The 27002-nt window shown below is 45.3% G+C and overlaps 1 protein-coding gene across 1 annotated transcript; it reads left to right on the top strand.

Annotated features, from left to right (window-relative positions):
* The first annotated feature begins 1610 nt into the window (after positions 1 to 1610).
* On the top strand, positions 1611 to 9445 carry CCKAR (cholecystokinin A receptor). Its single transcript, XM_012664199.1, has 5 exons — positions 1611 to 1917; positions 2576 to 2827; positions 5649 to 5910; positions 7566 to 7693; positions 8694 to 9445. Exons 1-5 carry the CDS (start codon positions 1806 to 1808, stop codon positions 9230 to 9232), a joined length of 1293 nt encoding a protein of 430 aa, XP_012519653.1. The 5' UTR covers positions 1611 to 1805; the 3' UTR covers positions 9233 to 9445.
* The last annotated feature ends 17557 nt before the right edge of the window (positions 9446 to 27002 follow it).

Here is a 27002-nt window from a genome sequence, read left to right as displayed (position 1 = left end):
AATACCGTCTGTGATTTATTGAACACTTTTTGTATGTTAGACACCGAAGTCAATTAGGTGATTTTTATAACAAATATCTGTGAAGTCATCTTGATGAAGTAAATGAGCATCAGAGAGGTTAAGAAACTCACTCAGCATTTCCCAGCAGGTGACCAGTGAAGACAGGATTTGATCGCAGGTCTGTCCGATGCCAAAGCCTGTCCTCCTAATAACTGCCATAGCTTCACCAATATCCCTTCCACTTCCAGTTTCTGTGACTAAGTGCCCCGAACATGAGGTGTTCATGGTTTCAAAGAAAAGAGATACCACTGTTTTCCCAGCCCCACATTGACAGTAAAAATGCCAATTAGTTCATCTCTGTCCAGCTGAGACTCAGCAAAGATGTGGCATGAGGCTCTGTTAACACAAGCACTGCCAGTACACAAGGAGCCCCAGGGATATCTAACAAAGAGGCCAAATCTCAGCTCAGACGAGCAGTGTGTCAGAAACACGCCTTCCACGGCTGTCATCCGCTTTTCAAAGGATCCGAACTGAGGGGACTAGCTATGCAACGAGTGTTGAGGGACAGCACCACAGAGCTTCAAGGAAAACCCAGACCCCCAAGCTGGTCCCCTTCTCTAACTTCTCTCCTGCTGTCTGCCCCTCACTCATTTCTGCTTCTATCTATCTGTACCTCAAAGGGACCAAGCTCATTCCCACCTCAGGACCTTTGCACTTGCTGTGACGTCTGCTGAAAATACCACTCCTTCTGCCTGGAAGAAGCTGTCCTCCGATCTCCATAAGGCTTCCTCCTTGTCATCCAGGCCACAGTCCCTTCCTTGAGGAAGCCCTTCCTGACCACTCTGTCTAAATTAGCACCCCCGATCCATTCCTCCCCATCACATCTCCCTGCTCTACTCCTTCCATGATACTCAACAAGACCTGAAAAGATTTTGCTCGTTATTTGCTGACATGCTAGCAAAGTATTAATATCTAGCAAATGGCTGACTCTCAAGAAATCTGTGCTGAATGAATGGATGAATGAATACATGAGTGGACGGGAAATCTTATTGACTTGTTTTGTGATAAGGACTCCGGAACCTATATTCAAACGTGCTCCCCTCCTCCTAGTTAACAAGGGCAGAGACCACAAGAAATAGCACTGTGGTTAGTAACGACTTAACAACCACCCTGCAGTTATATCCACACACATTGCTGGGCATGGTTCCAAAGCTAAAAAGGCACTAATTGCTTTTATATAAGGAGGGAGAAACACAGTCCCTCACGTCCTCCAGGCCTGATGGTCTGCATTATCGTATCTGTTACTGTGTTAATTGTCCCTGTCTCACGCAGCCAGTTTGGGCTTTCTTCTGCATATGTCAGGGATGGTGACAGGTTCCTATACAGAGAAGAGAGGTGCTGGGGAAGCATGTGTGTGTGTCTATGCACGTGTACTCAAGTATGTGCATAAAAGCAGCTGCATTCTAGGAAGGGTTAACTTGCAGCCAGACTGTCTCCGTGTTCAGGGCCCTAAGACTGGCCCGGGAATGGGCGGGGTGGGCCCGGAAGGTGGATCAGGCTTGACTTGCACTAGCTGCCTTTTCCATGACAGGAGCGCAAATGCTTGCCCAGCTGGACTGAGCCTGGTGAACTCAAGCTGCCTTTAGGGATGGCTGAAAAAGCCCACACCTGGAAATCACTCCCTCCCCGCCCCTCCACGGCAGGTTGCATTTGGAAGACTCTCCTCCGGTCATTAGAGGAATGAGCCGGGAGTGAGCAATTCACCAGCTCGAGCACCAGCACTTGCTGGAAAGCAGCAGACGAGGATGGACGTGGTTGACAGCCTTCTTGTGAATGGAAGCAACATTGCTCCTCCCTGCGAACTCGGGCTGGAAAATGAGACCCTCTTCTGCTTGGATCAGCCCCACCCTTCCACAGGTAGGAGTCAGAGACTTATTTTAATTCAGAAAACTATTGAGTTGCAGGAGAAATCAGCAGAGGCAAAGGCTGATAAAGAAAATATAACAAAGTCATTTGAGACAAGGCTGGGTAAAGTCGTATGTTCAGAAGTTTGGATAAGAGATCGGAAAGCAGAATAGAGTCAAATACTGTTCCCCGTGGTAGAGCGGGGCGTTCATGAATAGGACTTGGGGGCACGAAAGCAGTGGGAGGAAGAGCTGAGAGCAGCAAGAAGGGACTGCAAGTGTCTGAGCTTGAACTTACAAGCATCGCAGAAAAGGTGCTGTCACCACGCAGCAGTTGCCTTTTCTTGGGAGGAAACCCAGCGTGAATTGATTAAAGCAAAATAATGGTTAGCAGATAGGAAAGAAAGCAATCACTGTTCACTTGAGCTTTGTCCTTAAGAAAAAGCGGTTCCCTGAGTGGTCCTTTAACAAACCAACCTTTTAAAAAACAAATGATTCACTTTGTGCTTTCTTCAGTTTGTTTCTGTAAAATGTTGTCGGAACAGGAATCGTTGGGTTCAGTGATGTACACCCCTAGGGGGGAAATGGGCAGGAAGCAACCGCTCCCTAGGGTTTTAGCATTCTGCTCTCATAACCTCATCCCTCCGTCCTCTTCCTGCAAATCCCTGCAGAGTGGCGTCCGGCAGTGCAGATTCTCTTGTACTCCTTGATATTCCTGCTCAGCGTGCTCGGAAACACGCTGGTCATCACGGTGCTGATTCGGAACAAGAGGATGAGGACCGTCACCAACATCTTCCTGCTCTCCCTGGCTGTCAGCGACCTCATGCTCTGCCTCTTCTGCATGCCGTTCAACCTCATCCCCAACCTGCTCAAGGACTTCATCTTCGGGAGCGCTGTTTGCAAGACCACCACCTACTTCATGGGTAAGTTGCGCTGGTGCCGCGCCCCAGACCCCCCGCGGAGGAGCCCCGCTGAGTGCTAAACACAGCATCTGGCTGTGCGGGGCTGTGCACGAGGACATAGATGTCTCTTTCCAGTGAGCCGGTCCTCATGCATCCCCAGAAGTCAGTACCCAGTCACCATCCGTGTCAGAGGTCAGTTTCTAAGAGTGAAATAAGTTAATATGAAAACAGAGGAGGTGGATTTTGCTCACTTCTGTTCCAAGGGAAGAGGGGTTCAAAGTGACTTCAAGCTGTTCTCTCCCTTTCTGGACGCCGTCGATGGTACCCTGATCTCCACGCAACTTGAGTCACAGCTTCTGGGCAGAGTGAGGGTCGTGGAGGAGGGTTCTCTGCTGTTGTTCCCCTTGTTTTCTTGGGGGGGGGGCTATTGGAAGACTAGTTCCATCACCGTTCTAGACTTTTCTCAGGATTCACTTCGCAGCCTGTTCCCTTCCAAGTGGAACCATCTCAGGGAGAGAGAGAGCGAAAGAGAGATCTCCCCCTAAATGAGGAACTGAATTTGCTCCTGGGGACTGTGAGGTCACTAAGCTGACCCTGATTGGCTAAGACATGCAGCTCTCTGCCCGTGCCAATCAAAATGATGATAATAAGAAAAATCACAAGAGCTAATATTTTTTGAGTACTTTTGTGCACCAGATGTTGTACTAAGTGCTTTTACTTACATGATCTTATTTTACCTCCCAACCACCCCATGAAGTAAATATCCTTCCCTGTCTCATCACGGAGGGAACAGAGGCCCAGAGAGGGTCATAATGTGCCTAAAAACACACAGGCGGTAAGCAAGAGCACTGGGATCTGAACCCGTATTAGCAGCCACCACAGTGGCGAGGACGCTGGCTCTGTTTGCCAATGGCTGTGGTTCTCCTGAAGCAGAATAAAAACACATTTCTCGGTCTCCTCTGTCTGCCAAATTGCCTTGTCCCTTGCTCTTTCTGAGAACTGTTGGGAGAGTGCAAGAGGTGGGAATTATTTTTCATTCTGACCCAAGCCTTGTAAAATATGCAGAACTGAGCTGGGCTAAGGCAGTCTTCAGTGACCGGAAAGCTTTCAAAGTCTATTTTTCCCAATTGAGGAAGCAGGATTCAGCACAGACAAAATGATGATGAATTACTGACCCTCATGCCTCAGACAAATTATCAAGAATGTGTCAATCTGTGTTCAAGTCCTCAAAAAAAAAAAAAAAAAACGAACTTTCAAATGAAAAAGATCATTCATTGTTAAATAATTAAGCAACAATAACTAGCATTTCATAGTGCTTTACACTCCCAAGACCCATCCATATATATCTTATGGTAATATTATTTGAGAACCATAACCAGAGTATGCAAAAGGAGATTTAAAATGAGTGTTTTGCATGGTTGTGAATAGCACAGAATTAAGTTTAACATGGTTAATTTTATGTTGTGTGAATTTCAACTCAATTAAAAGAATTTTTAATGCCAAAAAGAAATAATTCTGAAAGTATTTACAATACTGTAGGGATTTTGTTGGATTTCTAATTCCAGTAATTTGGATTCTTTTCTCAATTTTGCCTTCTCCTCAATGCTATTAATAACAATGAACATTCATTAAACTCCTAATTTGTAGCAAAAAAAAAAAAAAAAGAAAAGAAAAAGAATGCTTGCAGTGAGTTTACAGTTATAGGGAACCCATTACACAGATTTGACTCTATGGAGTTTTGGGCTATACTCTTGACTCAAAATGTCATCAACACTTTAACCTCATAATGTCAGTTATTAGATAATGGTTTTGGGGTCATAGATTCCTTTAAGACTCTAAGGAAAGCTAGTGCTAGCCCCCCTAGAAAAAAGACATTTTTGGACAAAGTTTCAGAGAATTAATTTACATCCATAAACACAGTGAGAATCTAAGGACCACAAATTTATATTAATTCTGAGGTTTAAGAAATCATGGTAAGTAATAATCAGAAAAATTAACAGAATTCATAGCTGAAGGTTTCTAAAGGGAATTTTCAGGGAATAATAAGTCATCATAATAAGCATGCATACATAATACAAAAATTAGGGGAAATTAATCTGTTTTGATATGTTTTTAAGTGAGGTATATTTGATGTCTTTCCCATTGTAATAGTGATGCATGCTCACTCTAAAACATACAGAAAAGCAAAAAAGAATGAGAAGAAAGACCCTAGCCCCCCCTCCCCCCGCGGAGAAACCTTTAGTTACAGCATGGAAGGTTCCCCCCCTCCATCTTTTTTGCTATGTATTTTTTTCAACAAACTGCTTTTTGAAATTTAGAATGTTTCACTCTTAAGAACAGTGTGTGCTAGAAATTGTCAGAAACAGTCTTAACGCCTTCCGCTCGGATTCCAGTGACCATCCAGAGTCACAGAGTCCTTGAGAATCTTGGGTTTTTAGGGTCGATTTAACTATGCAGATCATGCTCAAAACTAGAGCTTTTCTTCAGGCTTCTCAAAAACCTCTTTTATGGGTTAGGAACACATTTCATCCCCTCGACTATTAATTAATGAACACCTTCAGCCTAAGCAGGAGTTAGGTTGTAATCAAAGCTCAATTAACTTATCTAAAAATTGGCAATGAAATGCATTTGTAAATACATTTCTTTAACTGCTTTTAAATCCTTTTTGGAACAAAGCTAGGAACAAATCATCTTTTGAAAATATACATACGCAATATTTCTTTACCCTCTGAGCATTTTCCTTTGATATCAAACCTGTGCAGGTCAGATACGCTTAAGCTAATGTGCAAATAAACTTTGGATTTCAGAGTCAACATAACCAATTTCTTTGTTCCTTTCCCAGGCACCTCTGTGAGTGTATCCACCTTTAATCTGGTAGCCATATCTCTGGAGAGATATGGTGCAATTTGCAAACCCTTACAGTCCCGGGTCTGGCAAACAAAATCCCACGCTTTGAAGGTGATCGCTGCTACCTGGTGCCTTTCCTTCACCATCATGACTCCATACCCCATCTATAGCAACTTGGTGCCTTTCACCAAAAATAACAACCAGACTGCAAACATGTGCCGCTTTCTACTGCCAAATGATGTTATGCAGCAGTCCTGGTAAGGCTGCATTGTGTTTAGTTTTTTAGATACAACCTGACATAATTGTGCAATATTATGAAAAACTGGAATGCCTTACCAAAAGTGGTCGGAGGATAAGTTTCCTGGAAACTTTTTGGGTAGAGTCATTCTAACCTCATTCTAGGACAAGTGATAGCAAACGCTTAGCTGGAGTGCTCTGTTTTAAATGCTATATGTATATTAATCAATTAATCCTCTCAAAATGCTACAGGGTAGGTATTATTATTATGCCCATTTTAAAGGTGAGTAGACTGAAATTTGGAAAGGTTAAGTTACCCAAACTCACAAACCTAAGAAGGGGCAGAACGTTTGTGCTAAATCACTGTGCTTCTAAATGCTCTAGTTGGGGGTTAGGCAAGATGACTTGGAGAGCTATGATTTTCTAAAGAATTGAAGATAGAACAGAGAGTCCAAAATCCTAAGTGGTTTTTCTTAGAGCTGCAGTTCTGGTGCTTGTCCAGAGCACTTTACCAGAAATAAAAAGGCAATATTCTAATACTGGTCCCTTTGCTCACTAGTTGGGTGACCTTGGGCAAATTCTCATAACCTCTTTGAGCTTCAGGTACCTTATCTCTTCAAGGAGTTAATAATATAGATATGTTTTAAATCTACCTCATTGTGTGGCTGTGGGGTTCAAAGGAGAGTATGTATACAAAAATGTCATTCTAAAAAGGCTACACAAATTCAGGGTATTATGTTTACTAATTCTAAGGATGTTTTAGAAGCAGGGAACTAGACATTCAGAAACAGCCCAAAACTGAGATCATCTCTGCTTTCTTTGCCTTCCTCCTTTTATTTCAACGAAGTAGCACACACATAAAAAGAATTATATTGCAAACGAGAGAGTTATTTCCAAGACTTGAAAAGGAATCTTATCAAAACATGTCCAATTGAAATGAGAAATAGCCCAGCCACCATGAGCCTCTGACAATTTTATGGCCTAATTGTATAACCTAACACATGCCAGACTGCAAAAATGATTTAAGGGCCAGACTCATAAAGGAGGAGGCTGTGATTCCTCAGGAATCAAACACGTTTAGAGAAAGCATAGCTCTGACTCACCAGGCACTAGAACTATGCCACTGTGCCAGCTTCACAGGGTCATGGAGAATGAATGCCCATGGAAATTTCTGAGCTTCTCATGGGTCATAAACAGCTGGAATGCCATGTTTCACAAAACCAAGAAGGTTTTCCATCATCCCTTCCTAAGCATTTGATTATTCTGTTGTTACGTATTATGAAGCTTAAAAGCATAAGGTTCTAGAACCATATTGCTTGGGTTCAAATTCCATCTCTGCCACTAACTGTGTGACTTTGGACAAGTTATTTAATCTCTTTAAGTCTCAGTTTTCTCTTCTTTAAGCTTTCACTATATTTAACATGTAGACTTGTTACAGGCACAGAATTATGCCAAACTTTTCTAATTTAACAAGTCCTTCATCAGAGATCATCTGAAAAGAAAACAACTTGTAATGACTGAATCTCCAAACATGAAACTTCCAAGAATATTAAATATTAGTAATTAATGTGTTTGCTCAGACCAGTTAAAATAAAGATGAACTCTATTCATTCCTTCCCATTGGGGTTTGAAGGCCTAGAGTTGCTGGTTATTAGATTTCTTTTAATTTTATTAGGCACACGTTCCTGTTACTCATCCTCTTTCTTATTCCTGGAATTGTGATGACGGTGGCATATGGATTAATCTCTTTGGAACTCTACCAAGGAATAAAATTTGAGGCTAGCCAGAAGAAATCTGCTAAAGGTAATGATCTTTTAGCTTTATGTATGCCAAAAGAGCTCAAAAGCTTGTTTTCTATAACTTAAATAGATATCCTCAGAGTGTATATAGAGTGTATTAGAGATGTTTGAAAGTATTCTTATGGGACTCTGTGTTATAAGGCACAGGCATGAGACCCATTCTATTTCCTCATCTGTAAAATGGGGAAATAATTCCTTTCAAAAGTGTTCTGAGTGGAATAAAATAATATACACGTAACCCAATTATAAGCTGAGGGCCCATGTGTCCCGGACTTTCTGCAATGTTACATTCAAATGGACACCCTTCAGCAACCTAAACTACTCGTGTTATGCTTCCCATCTGTTTGCGTCTCTCCAGAGGGATTGGAAGAGATTTGATTTATAACCTACAGTCCAGCTTTTTGCCTCCTTTCCCATCCTCTCTCCCTCCTCCCTTCCGTGCTCACGCTGCAGCTACCACAAAGCCTCGCTCCTTCCCGGTTCATCACAGCCCACTATCCACTAAGATTAACCCCAACACCTTCGCTGACATGACCTTTCCCTTTTCCCTCCACCCCCTCGCTCAGCTCATTACTACGGAGATAACTCAGTCTCTCTGGCGTCTTTGGATTCCTTGGGTTTTTTTGTTATTACCCACATTCCTCGCAACTAAAGCAATCTGGAATCTTACAGAGCAAGCAGGAAGCCTCCTCCCGCGGAGCTAAGGAAAGGAAGAAGAAGAGGATGAATATTCACTCATTCTTTAATAATTTTTGCCTTTTAATCTGCATGCCCATTATTTTTATTATGTTATGCTACGTGTATATTATTTTATTCGTTTTAAGTAGCTTTTCATGCGGAGGCGAGAACTAGTACAGATCCACGCTTACCCCTATCCGTGTAGGGCCACGGGTGCCCGCCCGATACTGAAGTTTGGGTTGACCCTCCCGATGGGGTGGGGGGCTCGTGCCTCCCGTCCGGCAGGACCCACCCCAAATGATCGGTGACACCTCTCGCCCACCCAGAAAGGAACCCGAGCACCGGCAGCGGCGGCAGGTACGAGGACAGCGACGGGTGCTACCTGCAGAAGCCCAGGCGCCCGAGGAAGCTGGCGCTGCGGCCGCTGTCCCCCGGCAGCGGCGGCGGCAGCAGGGTGGACCGCGTCCGCAGCAGCAGCTCCGCCGCCAACCTGATGGCCAAGAAGCGGGTGATCCGCATGCTCATCGTCATCGTGGTCCTCTTCTTCCTGTGCTGGATGCCCATCTTCAGCGCCAACGCCTGGCGGGCCTACGACACCGCCTCTGCCGAGCGCCGCCTCTCAGGGACCCCCATCTCCTTCATCCTCCTCCTCTCCTACACCTCCTCCTGCGTCAACCCCATCATCTACTGCTTCATGAACAAACGCTTCCGCCTCGGCTTCATGGCCACCTTCCCCTGCTGCCCCAATCCTGGGCCCCCGGGGGCCCGAGGAGAGGCGGGCGAGGAGGAGGAAGGCAGGACCACCGGGGCCTCCCTGACCAGGTACTCGTACAGCCACATGAGCGCGTCTGCACCGCCCCCATGAGCCCTCCACCGCCAGGCAGGGGGGAGGGAAGGAGGGCAGAGGAAGAGGAGGAGGAGGAGGAGGAGGAGGAGGGCTTCACTTCCAGTGCGAACTCTTCGCTGCCTGCTTTTCATCCTTCATCTAGATTCCAGAGGGAAAGCTCTGCTGGGTGGGACCATGGCTTGGTTTCTAGACAGTTCAAGGTAGGAAATTTTCAGTAACATTCACCATCAGAAAAACCTCAGCAGGCCAGTGGCAGGAGTCCCACAGGGCACATGCTGCAAATGTAATGGCCAAGCACATGTTGAGGATGAAGGTGTGGACCCTACCAAGCTTTAGAAGGTTCTTGAACGTCCATGATGAGCTCTCAGGCCCACACATTTCTGTGCTCTGCTTTTTCTGCTCATGCAGAATTGTGGTGATTGCTTGGCCCACGAGGAGTCTATCATTCTTTCTTGTATATCCTGTAGCCACCCACCTCATTGTGACCACGGAGGGAACACGCAGCAAACCTTAGCTGGCCATTGTCCGTGGTGAGAGAACAGCCTGATTTCTTCAGCTTGAGGTTGGTCAAGGACGCTCAGAGACAGAAGCTTATGTCATCACCAGAATAGCATAAGAAATGTCAGATGTCGGAACGACACGATTTGGGGCTTAACATTTCTAAAAAGAAAAGAGAGTATGAGGCACATAGCTGGGTGGGACGCTATCTTACCATAAGGAATGTTAAGTGGCGGAAGGTGCATAGGACTATTTCTTTCTATTTTAATGGTATATATTACTTATTAATTTCTCCTTTGTGTGCTGATATTAAACGTCATGACTCCTTTGCCTCAACTTAATTTCTCACATTCTTCTACACTTCTTCTTTTCCAGAAAGGACCCCCAGGTACAAAGGGAAGTTGTAAGTTACATGTACCTGGCCAAAGGTGGAAACATGTATAATCAGGCTTAGAATCAAAGCTGGCATACTTGGACTCAGTTAACAAAGAGCTTTTGATTATCAAAGCTGTCTATGCCTTTAAATACAACCTTTGTACTTGCTAATAATTGGTTAATTTTATGTACATGTGTAAATGAAGCATGTAAGTATATTCTTTGGTGTGTTTTTTCAAAAAAAAGAGTAGCTAATGGATGTTGGAATTCAGCAAGTGTTATCATTTTACATTCCTTCATAACAGTTAAAATTTCATGTGGGCTGGGCGCGGTGGCTCATGCCTGTAATCCTAGCTCTCTGGGAGCCTGAGGCAGGTGGATCGTTTGAGCTCAGGAGTTCGAAACCAGCCTGAGCAAGAGCAAGACCCCGTCTCTACTAAAAATAGAAAGAAATTAATTGGACAACTAAAAATATACAGAAAAAACTAGCCGGGCATGGTGGCACATGCCTGTAGTCCCAGCTACTTGGGAGGCTGAGGCAGGAGGATTTCTTGAGCCCAGGAGTTTGAGGTTGCTGTGAGCTAGGATGACGCCACGGCACTCTAGCCCGGGCAACACAGTGAGACTCTGTCTCAAAAAAAAATTTCATGTGAACTTCATTTCTTTGCAAAATTAGTGTTGAAATCTCTCTCCTCCATGTAGAAATCTCAAAGATGATATGAGCTGTGCATTCAGATACCAGGAACCACGTTTCTAGAATAGTATGTGTCAGTCCAGTCTACTAGCACTTGGTTCTTTTTTCAGAGGAACATTGTCCTCTCTGCTTAAATAAATTAAATAAATTAACATGGACATTTTTGAAAAAGCAAGTTCATATGCTTGTTACATGCACATTACATGCTAATGTGGGAAGTAAACAAACAGAAAACAAGTCCAAGCTTCATGCCTCTAGGTATCTTAGAAGAAGTGAGCTTTGCTTTTTGTTGTTCTCATGGGGCATGGCCATCCACCGTGCCAGGCCTGACACTTTGTGTGGCACACAAGAGCCACTGATTTCAATTGTCCAAAAAATCTCTAGGGCAGGGGTAAGAAAGGAGAGTGGCAAGAAGTGATGATGGATAGTGTAACAGGTGTATAGTTTGCCAAGATGTGAGTAGTGTCACGTTGTTTTTTAGGTGAGGAAATGGTCCTGTGCTAAGTGAAAAGAAATTATTGAGGGCATAACTATTACAAGGGACTTTTCAAGGCAGACTATTCCTCAGACTGCGATCTATTAATAATTTTACTAGCTATCACCAGCCGTGTCAGTCAAAGATTTCAAGGTTAAAGATTCACTGAAACGTGTGCTGCTACAATGGTAATGATAAAAGATGTAAGAAATAAAAATGTCTCCAATATTTAAGTCCTACCTTATCTACACTTTTCATGCCAGAAGAATAAGCCTTTCCCTCTGACAGTGTTTGCATATAAATGAAGATAAATTAGCCCCCTTCTCCCAATTATTGGGAACCTCTGGAAGTTCCAAAGGTATGTTAACCTAAAAATAAGGTTCCCAGATTTGGCTGATAAAAATACAGATGCCAGCTAAATTATAATTTCAGGTAAGCAATGAATAGTTTTTAGTATGACTACAAGCTGTGCACTAAAATACATCTGTATTTTATCTGGCAAGCCTACTTTAAAATATTTAAAAAGCATATAAAAATATAAACAAAATTTCCCTGATATTGAGCAGTAAAATGCCTTTGTTCACTAAATTTATTGGAAGGTCTTTCACGTATGGAAGCTTTTTTAGAAAGAATAAAAAAGCTATTATTTTTAGAATCTATGTCTGACCTTCGGGAAAGTCTGATTTTACTCCTTAAAAAATGTTTTTTAACATAATGCTATTCTAGTACTTTGTTGAGTTAACTGCCTTTCTATCATGCTAAATTAAATTACTAATTTGAATTTGAAATAAAATGGCTAACAGAATTAAGAAAAAGTCATCAATTTTCTGGAATTTTCTGGTGTCTTCTAGTGCTTCCACTCATCACCAGAGTGGCAAGTTAGAGCTTGAGTACTGGAATGGAGAGTTGTGTCTTTGCTCTTTAATTAAGCTGTTGTGTCTGGATGGCTTTTCGTGCCCCAGCTGCTGTGGTAATCTCGCTTAATAAACATGTAGAGCTGAATGAGCATGGATGTATTTCTGTGGTTTGGTTACACATGCCTCGTAGGCTTAACCAGTGTCCTCTGTGTTCAAATGAAATGTGACCTTTGTGAGGCTTTTGATCGCTGTTGAACCGCCACTGTATTTCCTTCTAGCGCTTTGCCCGTACTCTGCACACCGTGAGTGTTCAATAAACATTGTGACTGACTCCTGTTGCACCTCCTCTGCTTTTGGCGCCCTCTCTTTCTGTCCACAGCTGTGACTCTCAACAAGGGAAGAAGGCACATTCCTGGGGGAAGGGGATGGTAGCAGAATTTCTAGAAGATTTTTCCCAACTCTATACGCATCCCCACCCCGGATTAGGATGCGTGAGCATTTGCTGTGATCGCTTCTTCCCATTTTTCTTTCCTCCTCGGTGTGTGTTACTAATGAGATGGTGGCGTGCCTGTGAACGGTGTTGGGGCACAGATAGAACAGCGTTGGGAACCACCGTTCTGTAGTGGCTGGGGGCTCCTCCCGCCCTCATTCCCTTTAAGGAGAACAGTAAAAAACCATCACTGTATGTCTAATCCGTGCTAAAGCACCAACTCACTTATTAGCGCTGATAAATGTTATCAAAGCCATGTGGCTCCCTCGGCTGTCCCCTTCCAGCCATCTGCTCTCCTGCAGGGCCCTTCTGGGGACCTCTGGGAGCCTTTCTGGGCCTCCCCGAATCTAGGCTACATTTGCCGACTCCATGCAGCTGGCTCTCGGCTCTAAATGAGGTACATTCCTCCCTCTTCTCTGGATTCCTGGCACTCCCCCAAGTGGAACAAGCTCCTGGTTTCCTAAACCTGCTCCCAAAGCCAAGGGCCAGCCCCATAATGCCATGCCCAGCCCCAGCTCTTGGAAGCTCCAGCCTGGGTAGAGTTTCACATCCTCCTCTTTGCCCAGGAAGAGAGGTCAGACAAGAGGAATTGTTCCTAGGACACAACAGGTGCTTAATAAACGTTTCAGGGAATGAATGGATAAGTTAATGAACGAATACATTTGAATGGTGGTGTTCCTTGATGCCAGGCCTCTCCTGGCCCCTCTGGGCAGGGCGTGCCTTCCCAACCAGAGGCTCCTGTGCAGAGTGTGAAGAAGTGCTTGATAAAGGACAAAGTTGACTGGGCAGCCGCATTCTGTTTCCAGTCACCCACCCTGTATATGACGTCCAGAAAATTTTGCTTTCAAGTTTGCTGATCATAAAAGCCACGTCTACAGGTAAAAAGGATATGCTCTGGACTGGAAGTCCCAAAGTCTGTGTCCCCATCTCAGTGGCTGTTGCTAACTTACTGTGTGGCTCCAGGCAAGTCACACCCACTCCCTGGGTATCAGTTTCCTCTTGTGCATAATGAGGGATGAGGGATTGTCACCCTATTTCTGATACTGTGTGACTCAGTGGGTCAGAATTTGCTATCCTCTTATTATTCCACAGCCTCCCTTAATTTCATCGGCTTGCCATTGATTTTGTAATCAGAGAAGCTCCTTGACACCCAAGTGCATAACCAAGGCTGCCAGGCCAAGAACAAAAAAGGTCCCAGAGTGGAGTCTCCAAGCTCCCACACCCTTCTGGGTGAGGGCTTCCTAGAGCAATATGTGGGAGGCTCATCCCTGGAATGCCAACCCTATTCCAGTTAAAATGTAGTTATAAAAATTCACTCTAAAAACAAATTGGCCCAGGATCTAGAGGGGGACGAACATTTATTAAAGCCTGCTGTATATAGTCACTGTTCAAGTCACTGGTAACAGCAGGTGACAATAGACACCGGTAGAGGGATGAATGAATGAATGTCTTGTTACACTGGTTTCTTATTTAATTCTCCAAACAACATGTGTGAGGCATGATTTCCATATTTTTCAGGTGAAGAGGTTGAGGCTCAAGTGGACGGTGACGTGGCCAAGGTCAGGTGGCTGGTAAACAACAGGCAGGACGGAGCCTGGCTGTCATTGCACCAGGCTGCTGTGATTAGGAGGCGTTCATTATCCTAAGTAGCCAGGAGCTGGCCGTTTAGTTTCCCATAATGCTTTAGGGTCCCTAGGCCTTGTGCTGTAACCACTCTAAGAAGAAGTCCCTGTCCCTTCTCCTCCCTCCCCCATGGACATTTAGTCCTCACTCTGAGCTCCCTGAATGTGGAAAATTTGAAAGCTGGATTTTTGCACTTGTGTCCTAGAGGCTTCCATTCCTATGTTTACTTTTAGAAGGAAGATAATATACTTTACCATGTCACAGAAGCCAACAGATGGTATCAGTAAATGCACTTTCACCTCTTTGGGAAATTACCAGCATTATTAAGGTAGATCTGTTTTCTCAGAGTCATCAGAAAGACAAATACAGGCCAACTGACCCATCAGCCCGCAGTGTAAAGCTTCCTGGTTTCCCATTGCCTGCAACCTTTTTGTCAAGTCCCCCTTCCCTGGTGAAATGTACAGGTTATTGTTGCCTGCAAACCATCACTAGAATGTCCAGATGTCCCCCGTGATATCTGAAATGGAGCTAATTGTCACATCCCAAACACTTCTCTTCCTGATTCTCTCCAGCTGCCAGTGGCACTCCCACCCTCCCAGACGCTCAGGCTCAAACCTGGCTCCTAGTTTTAAAGATACCATCAGAAGTGCTGAAGAACTTGGTCTTCGAAGTCCGAACAACTTGAATTCATATCCCAGGCCCAGCCAGCCATGAAACATGTAGTAAATGACTCAGCCTCCAAGTTTTAGAGTCTGCAACTGTAGTGCTTACCTTATAGTGTTTTCATGAGAATTAAATGATATTAAATAATACTAAAGGATATTAATGACATTAAATTTTAAATGATATTAAAAAGGATACTAAAGGATATTTTTCCAGACTCAGACTGTGTCTGAGGACAAGGAGTGACAAGTCACCCAACATTCCAAAGAGAGAGACTAGAGGCAATCCCATGATTTGCTAAGAGACAATGAAACCTATTCTTCAACACATGCTCCCTCACATTTCTCCTGCCCCTGTGAATATAAAGGAGAGAAAAAGAGATAATTTCTTCCATGAGGGTTGTCAACTGAGTGGGCAGGAAATTCTGTGCCATCTTCCTCTTCCCTCACCATAGAACCAAGCCAGGGAAACATCTAGAAACATTTGTGGAGGGTGGAGTTTTTTATCAGAAGAGAAAATTGATACTTCATCTTTCCTCCCAGGGGACCTCAATTTGGGGAAATGGTTCCAAGGGAACTTGGGTCTCCTGGATTCAGGATTTATTTCTGGCCTCTAGCGTTGTAAAGTGTTAAGAAAGAGCCTGACTGGAGCTGGGTTTCCGAGGGTGGAGAGTTTTAGTCAGTTGGGGCTGCTATGAAAAAATACCACAGACTGGGTGGCTTAAACAGTAGAAATTTAGTCCTCACAACTCTGAAGACTGGGAAGTCCAAGATCGAGGTGTCAGCTGATTTAGTTCCTGGTGAGGGCTCTCCTATTGGCTTGCAGATGGATGCCTTCTGGCTGTGTCCTCACATGGTGGAGAGAGGGATCATCTCTCTCGTGTCTCTTCTTATAAGGGCACTAATCCCGTTCATGGAGCTCCACCCTCATGACCTAATTACCTCCCAAAGGCCCCACCTCCAAATACCATCACACTGAATATGAGGGTTTCAGCATAAGAATTTGGGGTGGGGGGACACAAACATTCAGTCCACAGCAGAGAGGCGAGGGGGCATGGCTCCACGAACCCAGCAAACATCTTGGACATTGCCAGGCCTGGTCACCCAGGGGCAGAAGGAAGTCAAAGGGGCTATTCCACCAGAGCAGAAGGTGACTGGAGAATGCATCACCTACACCAGAAAATTATGCAGTGTGTGTGCATGGGAGGGTGGAAGTCACTAGAAAACCCACAAAGTTGCCCCAAAAGAAAAAAAAAGCCAGCGTTTGTACATCTGCATGTCAAAGGTCATTTAACCATTGAAGAAAAATCCCAAACAATGCCACTTTTGCCTCTTTGCCACTGACCTCTCCCACCATCCTCAAGAGGAGGTGATGGAGTAAAGGAGAGAGAGAGAAAGAGAAAGAGAGAGAGAGAGAGGGAAAACCACCAGCCTCTTCCCCCTGCATGTCTTGTCTGGCACCTGTCTGGCTTAGAGGAAAGGAGAAAAACTTCAACCTGAATGTGAGATGAAAGGTATGATTTACATCATGCTAAATACCAGAAGAGGAAGTTGTTCTAATGAAGGGATGAAAGAGGCGAGAAAAGCTACAGAGTCTGCCAGAGATAGGGTTAGGACAGAGTATCTAACAGACAGGGATTGAAGACAGAGGTAGGAGAAAAATAAAGGTATTTCTTGACTGTTCCACACCTTTCGATACACTAGTTACAAGTGAAGAGTGGCAAACAGTAAGTGCTTAATGAATGATAGCCATTGTAAGCGATATCCAAGACACCTACTTCCGTTATTGGCCTGGTTCACCCGGTCTTTTTGATTTTTATTGAGAATACTCTAAATCAGAAATACCTTTGTTACTAAATCAGAAATACCTTTGTTACTTATAACCCGGAAAGTCACAGGAGCCGCCCAGCTAGCCTCCCTACCCCCGATTCTCTCTCCCCTCAGCTTTATCCCACTCGCTGGTATCAGACTAGTCTCACCAGTATCAGGTGTGGATCATCTCACTTCCTGTGCAGAGGCTCGGAGGTTCCCCACCACTTAGAGGTCCAATTTCCTCAACTGTAGCATAAAGGTCACCAGAAATTGGGAGTCAATCTTCCTTCCTTACAGTCAATTTCCTCTTCCTTTCAGAACAGAACGATGTGCTCATTTATGTAACCAAAACGCTTATACCTCCACAACATTCTGAGATAAGAAAAAAAAGAATCATGAGCTATTCCCCAAACACTTCCTTACATTCATGCCTCCCTCAGTTTGGGGCATTCTCCCTCTCTTTAGCTCTGTGTGATAAAATCCTATCATTCTTCATGGTTCAGCTCACCTGTTACTCTCCCATAAAACCTCCAAAATTCTCTGTAAGGAAAGATTTCCCCTCTTTCTGAGCTCTCATAACACCATCTTTGTATACCTTTAGTTGTCTAATGACAGCTCATTCCCCTCACCCTACTCCTCATTGCCTGCTAATGAAACCTCACTACATACAGGTATTGATGGTTGGTATGGTTTGAATGTGTCCCCCAAGAAGCATGTGTTGGAAACTTAATCCCCAGTGCAACAGTGTTGGAGGTGGGCCTAACATGAGGTGTTTGGGTCAGGGGGCACTGTTCTCATGAATGGATTGATGCCATTATCTTGGGAGTAGGTTCCTTATAAAAGAATGAGTTCAGCCCCCTCTTCCTCTCTCTGTCACCCTCTATTTCTCCTTCTGTCATGAGCTGACACAAGAAGGCTCTTACCAGATACTGCCCCTCAATTTTGGACCTCCCAACCTCCAAAATCATGAACCAATAATTTCTGTTTATCATAATTTATCCAGTCTCAGGTATTTTGTTATAACAGCACAAAACAGACCAAGACACTGGTATTATGTTCAGAGAAAAAAACCCAGCTCCAAAGGATAAATCATGATGGATCTGTGCCAGGCATAATAATCTCATTCCTCTTGCTAGTTATTTGTTTTGGGGCTAGTTTGTGTCCTAGTCTGGCCAGTGATGTTTAACAACATGCCTTCTAGTTAAAAAAAAAAAATGCCCTAATTTGCAGCACATTTGCTGATATCTATGGTATAAATACTACCACCATGGACAATCTCAAGTCAGCATGACATCATCGAACGGGGAACTGGGAAAAGATATGTTGTAGCACACCATTTTATAGCTTTTCCACCATGAAGATGCAAGAAACATAAACAATGTCAAGAGCATAGATAATAGCTAAATGCAGCAAAATAATTAGGAAGTGAGGCATTTTGAGTATTTATTACCAAGTTTCCTGAAAATTTAACTATTGGCTCTTGCAAGCCAATATAAGCCAACTCTAACACACCACTTGTTCCAGCCAGTGAAATGTAAGAATTCTGCTTGGGGATTCAGGGTTTAGTGGTCATTGTTGGTTGCATTGTGCTTCAGTAACAACCCCAAAATCTAGCACAGAGCAGCACACATGAAGTTGTCGTGCATGCTCATGCACAGAGAGACAACCTCGTGAAGAGGTAGCATGAAGGCAGCCGTCTGCAAGCCAACGAGAGAGCCCTCAGCAGAAACCAACTCTGCTGATACCTTGGTCTTGCACTTTTAGCTTCCATAACTGTGAGAAAATAAATTTCTAATGTCTAAGCCACCCAGTCTGTGGTACTTTGTTATGGCAGCCCTAGAAAACTAATATACCTCCCCTCCCTGAAAAGTGTGGGGTTCAGAGGGCCACTCTCCTTCCAAAGGGCCCAGAACTAGTCCAAGCTTGTCAGAGAAGATGAAACCTTAATAATGTCCCTTACAGCAGCTGGAACCCCTGAAAGCTCAGCTATATCCCTACACCTGTTCTTAGATCTCTTCTCCCTCAACTGTTTCTGTCTTTCCCTCCTGGTCTCTAATTTCAATAACGTTCCTCAAGCACAGAAGCAGCAGCTGCAACAGGAACACAGCCAGCCGGGGCAAACAAACAAAAGGGCAAGTGAGAACACAAATGGCTGAGGGCCCGGCTGAAAAATTCTCTAGGGGTGAAGCCAACAGATCCCAAAACCTAATTCAGCAGGTGTTTTCTTGGGCACCTTCCAGGTATAGAGTTGCCAGCTAAAAATATTATAAAAGATGCCACTTCAATTTGAATTTCAGATAAGCAGAGAATAGTTTCTTAGTATGTGTGTCTCGTGCCGTGTTGTATTTTTATTTGCTGAATCCGGCCACCCTATCCAAGGGCTGTCAGTGGGGTAGGGGTGGGGCAGCTGAGAAGGAAGACTAAGAGATGAGAAATCAAATATGAACGGGGGCCACACTGTGGCTGCACACACAGAGGACGAGGTCGAGACTGTCACATAGTAGGCACTGAGCCCATTTAAAGGAAGGAAAGGCATGTCTCGTGGTGAGGGGTCTCTGTTGCCTTCCCAGCCCTGCGGGTCCTCATCTGGAGTCAAGCCAAGGTATCCTGCGGCTGCTGTAACAAAGTCACCATCGATTGAGCAGCTTAAAATAACACAAATTGACTATGTTACAGGTCAGAAGTGTGAAATGGATCTCACTGGGCTAATCTCAGGATGCCAGCATGCATTCCTTCTAGAAATTCTAGGGGAGAGTCCATTTCTTACCGCTTCCAGTTTCGGGGGGCTGCTTGTATTCCATAACCCCTCCGGTGACCCAGCTCATGTCAGAAGGCAGTTTCGGATGTGCATGTCTCTTTCCTATCCTCACAGCTCCTTGAGGTGGGGATGATTAACTTCACTTCATCGAATGAAGAGATGGCCCAGATGTGGCCCAGAGCCACATCACCTTGAGACACACATGCCCACTGGCCCCTACCAAAGAGGAAACAATTGAGCAAGCCTCAGGACTAGGACTCGTCAAAGGATGTCCCCTTGTGGGAAACTGAGTCCCCTGTAGGGAACTGAGCAGGGGCCTGAGTCTGAACTCTTCTGGTGAATTCTTGGAGTTTCGAGAAGTGCTGCCAGCCGGGGAACAATGTGCCATGGAATGGGCACGTGGGAAGCGAGACTGGATGGGACAGCCAGCCTCTGGCTGTGATGCAGCCTACAGCTGTGTCTACAGAAGGAAAGGACGGTCTCAGGTCTCAGGTTTCAGGCACACGGACACAGCAGCTTGGCATTTGCCATTTTAAACTCCCAGATGCCAGGCTGCCCTGCCCTCCAAAAGTATAGGTCTTTATAACCAGATAAACAGCACTATTTCCCCAGACCAAAGCAATACTGCAGGGACCCCCTGGTAAATGTAAGGGAAAAGTATAGCGTTCTCAAACATTAGTTTGAGAACATGGGAAGAGTTTAATAAAAATTCAGATTCCTGGGCCTCGTCCCTAAGGTCTGGTGTGGGGCTCATGAATGTGCATAATGAACAAACTCCCCAGGTGACATTTATGCAGATGGTTTGTGGGGTGCACTTTCAAAATCTCTGTTCTGGAACTTTCTGTTCTTTGGCAGATTTGATTTCTTATTTACCAAGTCAAGGATTTATGGGGTAACAGAGCTCCCCACCATACCCTGCCTGTGAGCCACTGGAGGGGCAACTGAGTCACAGGCTGGGACTAACCCAGGACTAAAGTGGCCAAGGGCTGGGAGGAAGCACCAGCTTTCCTATTCCATAAACACTGTGGAACAGATGAGGAATTGTTGCTCGGAAGAGAGGTGACATGGATTGGTGGGGGCCATAAGATGTACAACGTCACCTCACTTTACCAGCACCAGCCTCTGAATCTCCCTCCCAAAGTGGACTCAGGAGGCCCATTGCCGAGCCACCAAGAATGGCATAATAATGGCAGGGTGGTTTGTGAGACCCCACCTCAAGCTGAGGCCCTGTCCCGGCTAGTTAGAGAGCATCCCTGTGGTAACAGGGGAAAGGCAGCACACGGTAGCACTTACAAGCAAGACTCCAGCACCAGACTACCTGGGTTCACCTCCGGATCCTTCCTCTTGCTATCTGTGAGCCCGTGGACAAGTCAACAACCTAGAGAGGTTAGGTTGTCAACACAGAGATGCCTCCGTTTCACTGTCTATGAAATGGGGGGAGGAGAGCAGTGTCCATTTCAAAGGAAACTGCAGAGAACAAATGAAGTCATCTTTTTAAAAAACACTTCGGGTGTGGTGGCGCATGCCTGTAACCCCAGCACTTTGGGAGGCTGAGGCAGGAGGATTGCTTAAGGCCAGGAGTTTGAGACCAGCCTGAGCAACATAGTGAGACCACATCTCTACAAAAAATAGAAAAATTAGCCAGGCGTGGTGGCACATGCCTGTAGTCCCAGCTACCCAGGTGGCTGAGGCAGGAGGATCGCTTGAGCCCAGGAGTTTGAGGTTGCAGTGAATGATTACACCGCCACACTCTAGCCTGAGCAGCAGAGAGCGACCCTGTATCAAAAAAATTTTTAAAAAGCCCTTGTATCAAAGGTGCTCAAAAGTGTGAGTTAAAATTACTAACCGATGAGATGTGCCTGGAGTTGTCACTTCTGCTTTTGGCAAGCCTATCAAGAGGAAAGTGGCTCGTAGTAGACGCTCAATGAGTATTTATTGGACTCAATCACACCCGCATCCACCAGCAGCTGACCCCTCACAGGCACAGCGCCGCAGTGCCTGGCTTTGCTCTGCTCAGCTGAAAACCTTCCTTGCGCGCTCTTCCTGCCTCCGCCCCAGGCACCTGGAGGGCAAGCCGAGTGCCCTTTCATCCTCTCCGCTGTCCTCCACACAGGGTTTGCCCAAGATGGGGACCGATGTCACAGTTCGGCCCCCAGCGGTCACTTGAACAGAAGCCAGCTGGAGATGACCCCATGGGATAGCGCATCATTTTCCCTGATCCGCTCCTCTCGTACTTTAGCACTGGGCTCCCCAGGGTTTCCTTCCCTTCACACTGGAAACTGTGCTGCTAATTCCTCACTCGGACTCCTCCTCTACCTTTAGGACTCGGCTGATAACCACAAGTGGCCCTCCCCTTCCTTCCTCACCCAGCCCCTAGCGGCCACCAGACTGGACGTGCTGTTGGAGAAGGAGGTGAGGGAACCGGACCCGCTCCCTGCCGGGCAGAGGGCAGGGAGGTCTCCCGCAAGGCGAATCTGCACCCCGTGCGCTGGGCCCGCTGACCCGCCAGGGGCCAGGACCGGTGTGAGGCTCAGGGCTCTTACCCTTGTGACCGGAAACCAGCACCACCGGAGGAAGCAGAAAGCTGCTGCCCTTACGGTTCCCTTCTCCTATTTACCCGCCCCGCGCCTGCGAACCCAGCTGGCCCGCAGTAGATCAAAGCCAAAGGCGAGAACTCTGCGCATGTGCCCTGCAGAGCTCACAGGAAAATGAGTTTAGGTTCCCTTGTTGTCACTTTTGATCTGTCAATTTCTGATTTTCAGTTCGGCAATAATAAAATACACTCATTTACTATGAAAATAACCTTTGTTATCGAATTTCCTGTGGGAAAGATAATCCCATTAAGGTAAGTGAAACTCTAGCTCCTGGCCCCCTGACGCCCTGTGTGTACAAGGGGATTTTTGAGAAATCCAGGGATATTGGGCAACGGCCGGGTGCTTTTATCCCCGCCCCCACGAATATAAACCAAAAGAATACAGGTCCAGAGAGGGAAATGGAATGTGATCAGCTTTCAGCCAAGGAAGTAGAGTAAGAGGGGCCTGGTGTCTTGCAGCGTGGGGTGGGTGGTGGAAAGTGGAGGAACATTTAGAAGAGGGCAGTTCTTTGAAGAATAAAATTACCGTGCATTAGGAGCTGGGGTGGGTGGGTGGGTAACATGCCCTAAAGACCCTGAACCTTAGTTAAGATTCATTGTTCTAACTCTGCGAGGCCCCAAAAAACTGAAAGAGATGAATGCAATGCAAGAAACGTTGTGAGCTTGATACAAGTAGCCTTTGACACCCAGGCTGCCTGTGACAATTAAATTATTGTTCAGCAAATATCCTTTCTCTAGAGATCATCACCACTACCTCAGTGGGAGGGCATACACTTCTCTGCCCCATCGATATTGAGATTGACCCTGTGACTTGCTTTGGCCAAAATATGGGGGTCGGGGTGGAAGTGAGCATGGGAGGTTTTGAGCCTAGGACGGGAGAAGCGTTGAGTGTTTCCACTCACTCCTCAGTACGAAGCTTGTCTAAGAAGAATGAGAGGAAAAGTATGAAGATGGCTGACCAGAGACAGCAGCTGCCAGATCATCTCAGAAAGAAGGAAAAGTTTTAGGTGAAAAAGAAAAAATAAACAAACAATCATAGATCGGGTGTAATTCCAAGGGACAAGTGCCAGAACCTACAGGAGATTCCACAGGAAGAAGTCGCAGAGCAAACAGGAAGCAGCAAGATATCGGCAGAGGACAACCCCGAGAGGCTCAGAATCCTGCAGAAAGGGTAGATGTGGTGGATTGTTTCTCCCTCCCCCACATCTCTGGCAGTCAGCAGGCTGCTGGAGAGCCTTTCTACCCGCACGAGCCCCAAAGCTGCTGCTGCCAGTGAACCAGGACCTTCTTGAGGCCAAAGCAACAGCCTGCCAGCTTCCCTAGGGCACTTCCGGTCACCGCAGGCACCATATTGCTTCTCCACCCAGTGTCGGCCTTCGTTCTCCCCAGGAGGCTTCAGCCCTTCAGTTTTTGTCTCGCTTGTTCCCACACAAACATTTCCCAACTCTGGCCTAGACTAGGGGAGCCAAAGGGGACCAGTGGGGCCCAGGGGATCTGTATGACCCCAGAGCCTGGACATTCCAGGCAGGCTGCCTTCCAGAGAGAGGGACAGAGATGACCAGAGTGCTAGCTTTCCTCCATCTCCAGACTCTTTTCCTCCCTTTCCCCTCCTCCACCAGTGGCTGCCGAGAGAGAGACGAAAGAGACAATTGAGCTACGGTTCTCAGAAGCTGCTGCTTCCCCCTTGCTGGTGCATACACCACACCAGGGCTTCTGTAGAGAGTACGGCTCAAACCTTTCCTCTTAAAGACCTGCAACAGATTAAGGGGTGCTCGGACTGTGAGCTCCCTGCTCACTGGCCCTCCCCAGTGCTGCTTGCCCGGCTGCTCTATCAGAGCAGGGCACACCCTGAAACAGAGGGACATCAAACCTGCTTGAGCACCCCATAGGCAACTCAGGACCAGCATGCCTCTCCCTGGTCAGGGATTGATATTTGGAGACCAAGGACAGGCCCACAAGCCAGATACCATACCCCTAGGACTCAATCATATTGCTCAGGGACATGGAGAGGAGATTTGTGAACTAATATAGGGAGGTGAGGGAGCCCATGTGGGCAGAACTGAATAGAGAGCGCAGTGTGGGTCCCAGCCACTGCGCACTTGTGGAGCACCCCTCCCCCCACAGGAAGGCTGCACTCTCAGCCCAGGGCAGGATCTTGGACAGGGAAGCTCCCAGCCAGCAGCACCATCATGGAGGACCTCAGCTAATTTGAGCTCCTGCCTGCTGGCAGACACCAGAGGCAGACTGTGGAGCAGGGGATGGGAGAGAAGAGCAAAACTTGCTCCTGACAGCCAGATTGTGAATCTCAGATGGCCCCTCCCCCACAAGCAGACTTTCTGGCTGAGTGGGACTACTTCAGCTCCTCCCTGGTGGCTTTTCCCAGAAGCTGGGAGGAGACTTTTCAGTCCTGCCAAAACAGCTACCTTACCAAGTTTCGTGGAGACTGAAGGCAAGCTCACCCAACCCAGCCCCACCAAGTCTCCCTCCCCCACCTGCCTCAGCTGTGGTGGAGAATAAGGACTCACCTGGAAGTTCTAGGGCCCCACCCATCACCTGGAACATTTGAGTGCTTCTCCTGCGGGGCTAGAGCCAGTGACAGGACCCCAAAACAACAATGCAGCTTGTTCCTCCCAGCAAGCACTACCTACTGGCAGAGAAGTCCATTTGCACGGCCCTTTACAGCATTTACTGACTCAGTCATACAGGGTGTGGTTGATATTTGCCCACAGTACCACTACTGTCTCAGAGATTAAACTGGGTGTGCCAATACAATTCACACTGTTAAGAAGACCACATGGCTAGGAAAAGAGAAAGGATTTCAAAGACCTTTATCTTCCCTCATCAAAGAGAGACAGGAAATCTGCTCACACACATAGCTTACCACTGCTACAGCCTACAAACAACTAGCAACTGAGAAAACCACCACACTAAGGATATCTATAACCAAAGCATCTGTCCAGAACCTAGATCACCACCAAAGCACCTACAAGCAAAGCCAGCGGTTCTTACCCAATATATGCTACAGATACTCCTTTACAAGTGGGATGGGGGGAAGCTCCATCTAAACAAAAGAAAATCCAAAAATAAGAAATGACAGCTGCCCCAGATGGGAAGGAATCAGTGAAAGAACTCTGGAAGTATGGAAAATCAGAGCAAAAGGACACCCCCAAAAGGGAACACCAGCTCTCTAGCAATAGATACCAACCAAAATGAAAATATTGAAATGACAGATAAAGAATTCCAAATATCGACTGAATCCAAGAGAAAATGGGAAACTTACTCAAAGAAACCAGAAAAACAATTCAGGAAATGAATGAAAAATTTACTAAAGAGATCAACATATTTTAAAAAACCAAAATAGAACTTCTGGAAATGAAAAATTCATTTAACACATTAACTGCCATGAGAGTTATATTTAAATCACATTAATTTTGAGCTTGGGGCCGTGTGAAGCATATGTAACTCACACGTCTCTTCACCTGGGGGGCCATGAGTACTATTTTTCAAGTTGCATATAACTTACACACATAAAACCATAAAAAATAACAAATTTGTTATTAAATTAGAAAGGATGGTTTTTGTTTTCCAAGTTTTTATTCTATTTTTATAATAAAATACCATGGCCCTACGTAAAAAAAATTTTTTTTTCTTGTGTGGCCATCAATGTGTTAAATACAAAACACAGTGGAAAGTTTTAAAAATAGACTAGATCAGGCAGAATAGAGAATCTCAGAGCTTGCAGATAACTCTTTCAAATTAAATCAGTCTGTCAAAAATAAAGAACAGAGAATTAAGAGGAATGAACAAAGCCTAAAAGAAATATGGGATTATGTAAAATGGCCAGATATAAGAATCGTAGGCATGCCTGAGGGTGAAGAAGAAAACACACAAGGGCTGGAAAACTTATTTGAGGGAATAATTGAGGAAAACTTCCCTGGTCTTACTAGAGCTTTAGACATCCAGGTACAAGAAGCTCTACAAACACCTGGGAGTTTCATTGCAAAGAGGCAATCACCAAAACACCTAGTCATGAGACTGGCCAAAGTCAACATGAAGGAGGAAGTCCTGCGAGCTATGAGGTGAAAACATCAAGTAACTTACAGAGGAAAACCCATGAGGCTAACTGTAGACTTCTCAACTGAGACCTTACAAGCCAGAAGGGATTAGGGCTCCATCTTCAGTGTTCTTAAACAGAATAACTGCCAGTCTATAATTTTGTATCCTGCAAAACTAAGCTTCATATATGAAGAAGAAATAAAGACTTTTCCAGACAAGTAAACAATGAGGGAATTTGTCAAGACCAGACTTGCCCTGCAGGAAATACTCAGAACTGTATTATTATACATGGATCAGCACAATAGACACCCACCAGTGTGAAACTACCCAAAAGCTAAAGCTCAGAGGTCATATAAAACAATAGAACAAGAGGTATAAAAAAAATGGAAAGCAACAAGGTACTACTCAACAGGATGGACAGAACAGCATCCCACATATCAATTCTATCAATCAACATGAATGGTCTGAAAGCCCCACTCAAGAGACATAGGCTGGCTGAATGGATGCAAAAATACAACCCAAGTATCTGCTGTCTCCAAGAAACACATCTAACCCACAAGGATTCATAAAGGCTCAAGATGAAGAGATGGAAAAAAATATTCCATGCAAATGAAAACCAAAAGAAAACATTCTCATATCAGATAAAATTGACTTTAAATCAACAATAGCAAAGAAAGATAAAGATGGTCATTATATAATAGTAAAAGGAGCAATTCAACAAGATGATATAACAATTTTAAATATTTATCCACCTCACACAGGTGCCCAGATTCATAAAGCAAACCCTACTAGATCTAAGTGAAGAGATAAACAACAGCATTGTAATTGCCAGGGACTTTAACACCCCACTGACAGAACTGGACAGATCATCCAAGCAGAAAATAAAGAAATACTG

Source organism: Propithecus coquereli, unplaced genomic scaffold, assembly GCF_000956105.1.
Source record: "Propithecus coquereli isolate 6110/MARCELLA unplaced genomic scaffold, Pcoq_1.0 Scaffold87, whole genome shotgun sequence".
Lineage (NCBI taxonomy): Eukaryota > Metazoa > Chordata > Mammalia > Primates > Indriidae > Propithecus > Propithecus coquereli.
The sequence above is the reverse complement of the archived record's forward strand: the minus strand, read 5'-3'. Positions and strand labels throughout refer to the sequence as shown.

Excerpts from the sequence above, each read along its gene's own strand:
- CCKAR (XM_012664199.1), top strand. The coding sequence starts at position 1,806 with ATGGACGTGGTTGACAGCCTTCTTGTGAATGGAAGCAACATTGCTCCT. Across the intron at positions 1,918-2,575 it reads TCAGCCCCACCCTTCCACAG|AGTGGCGTCCGGCAGTGCAG; the intron begins GTAGGAGTCAGA and ends AAATCCCTGCAG. Across the intron at positions 5,911-7,565 it reads GATGTTATGCAGCAGTCCTG|GCACACGTTCCTGTTACTCA; the intron begins GTAAGGCTGCAT and ends TAATTTTATTAG.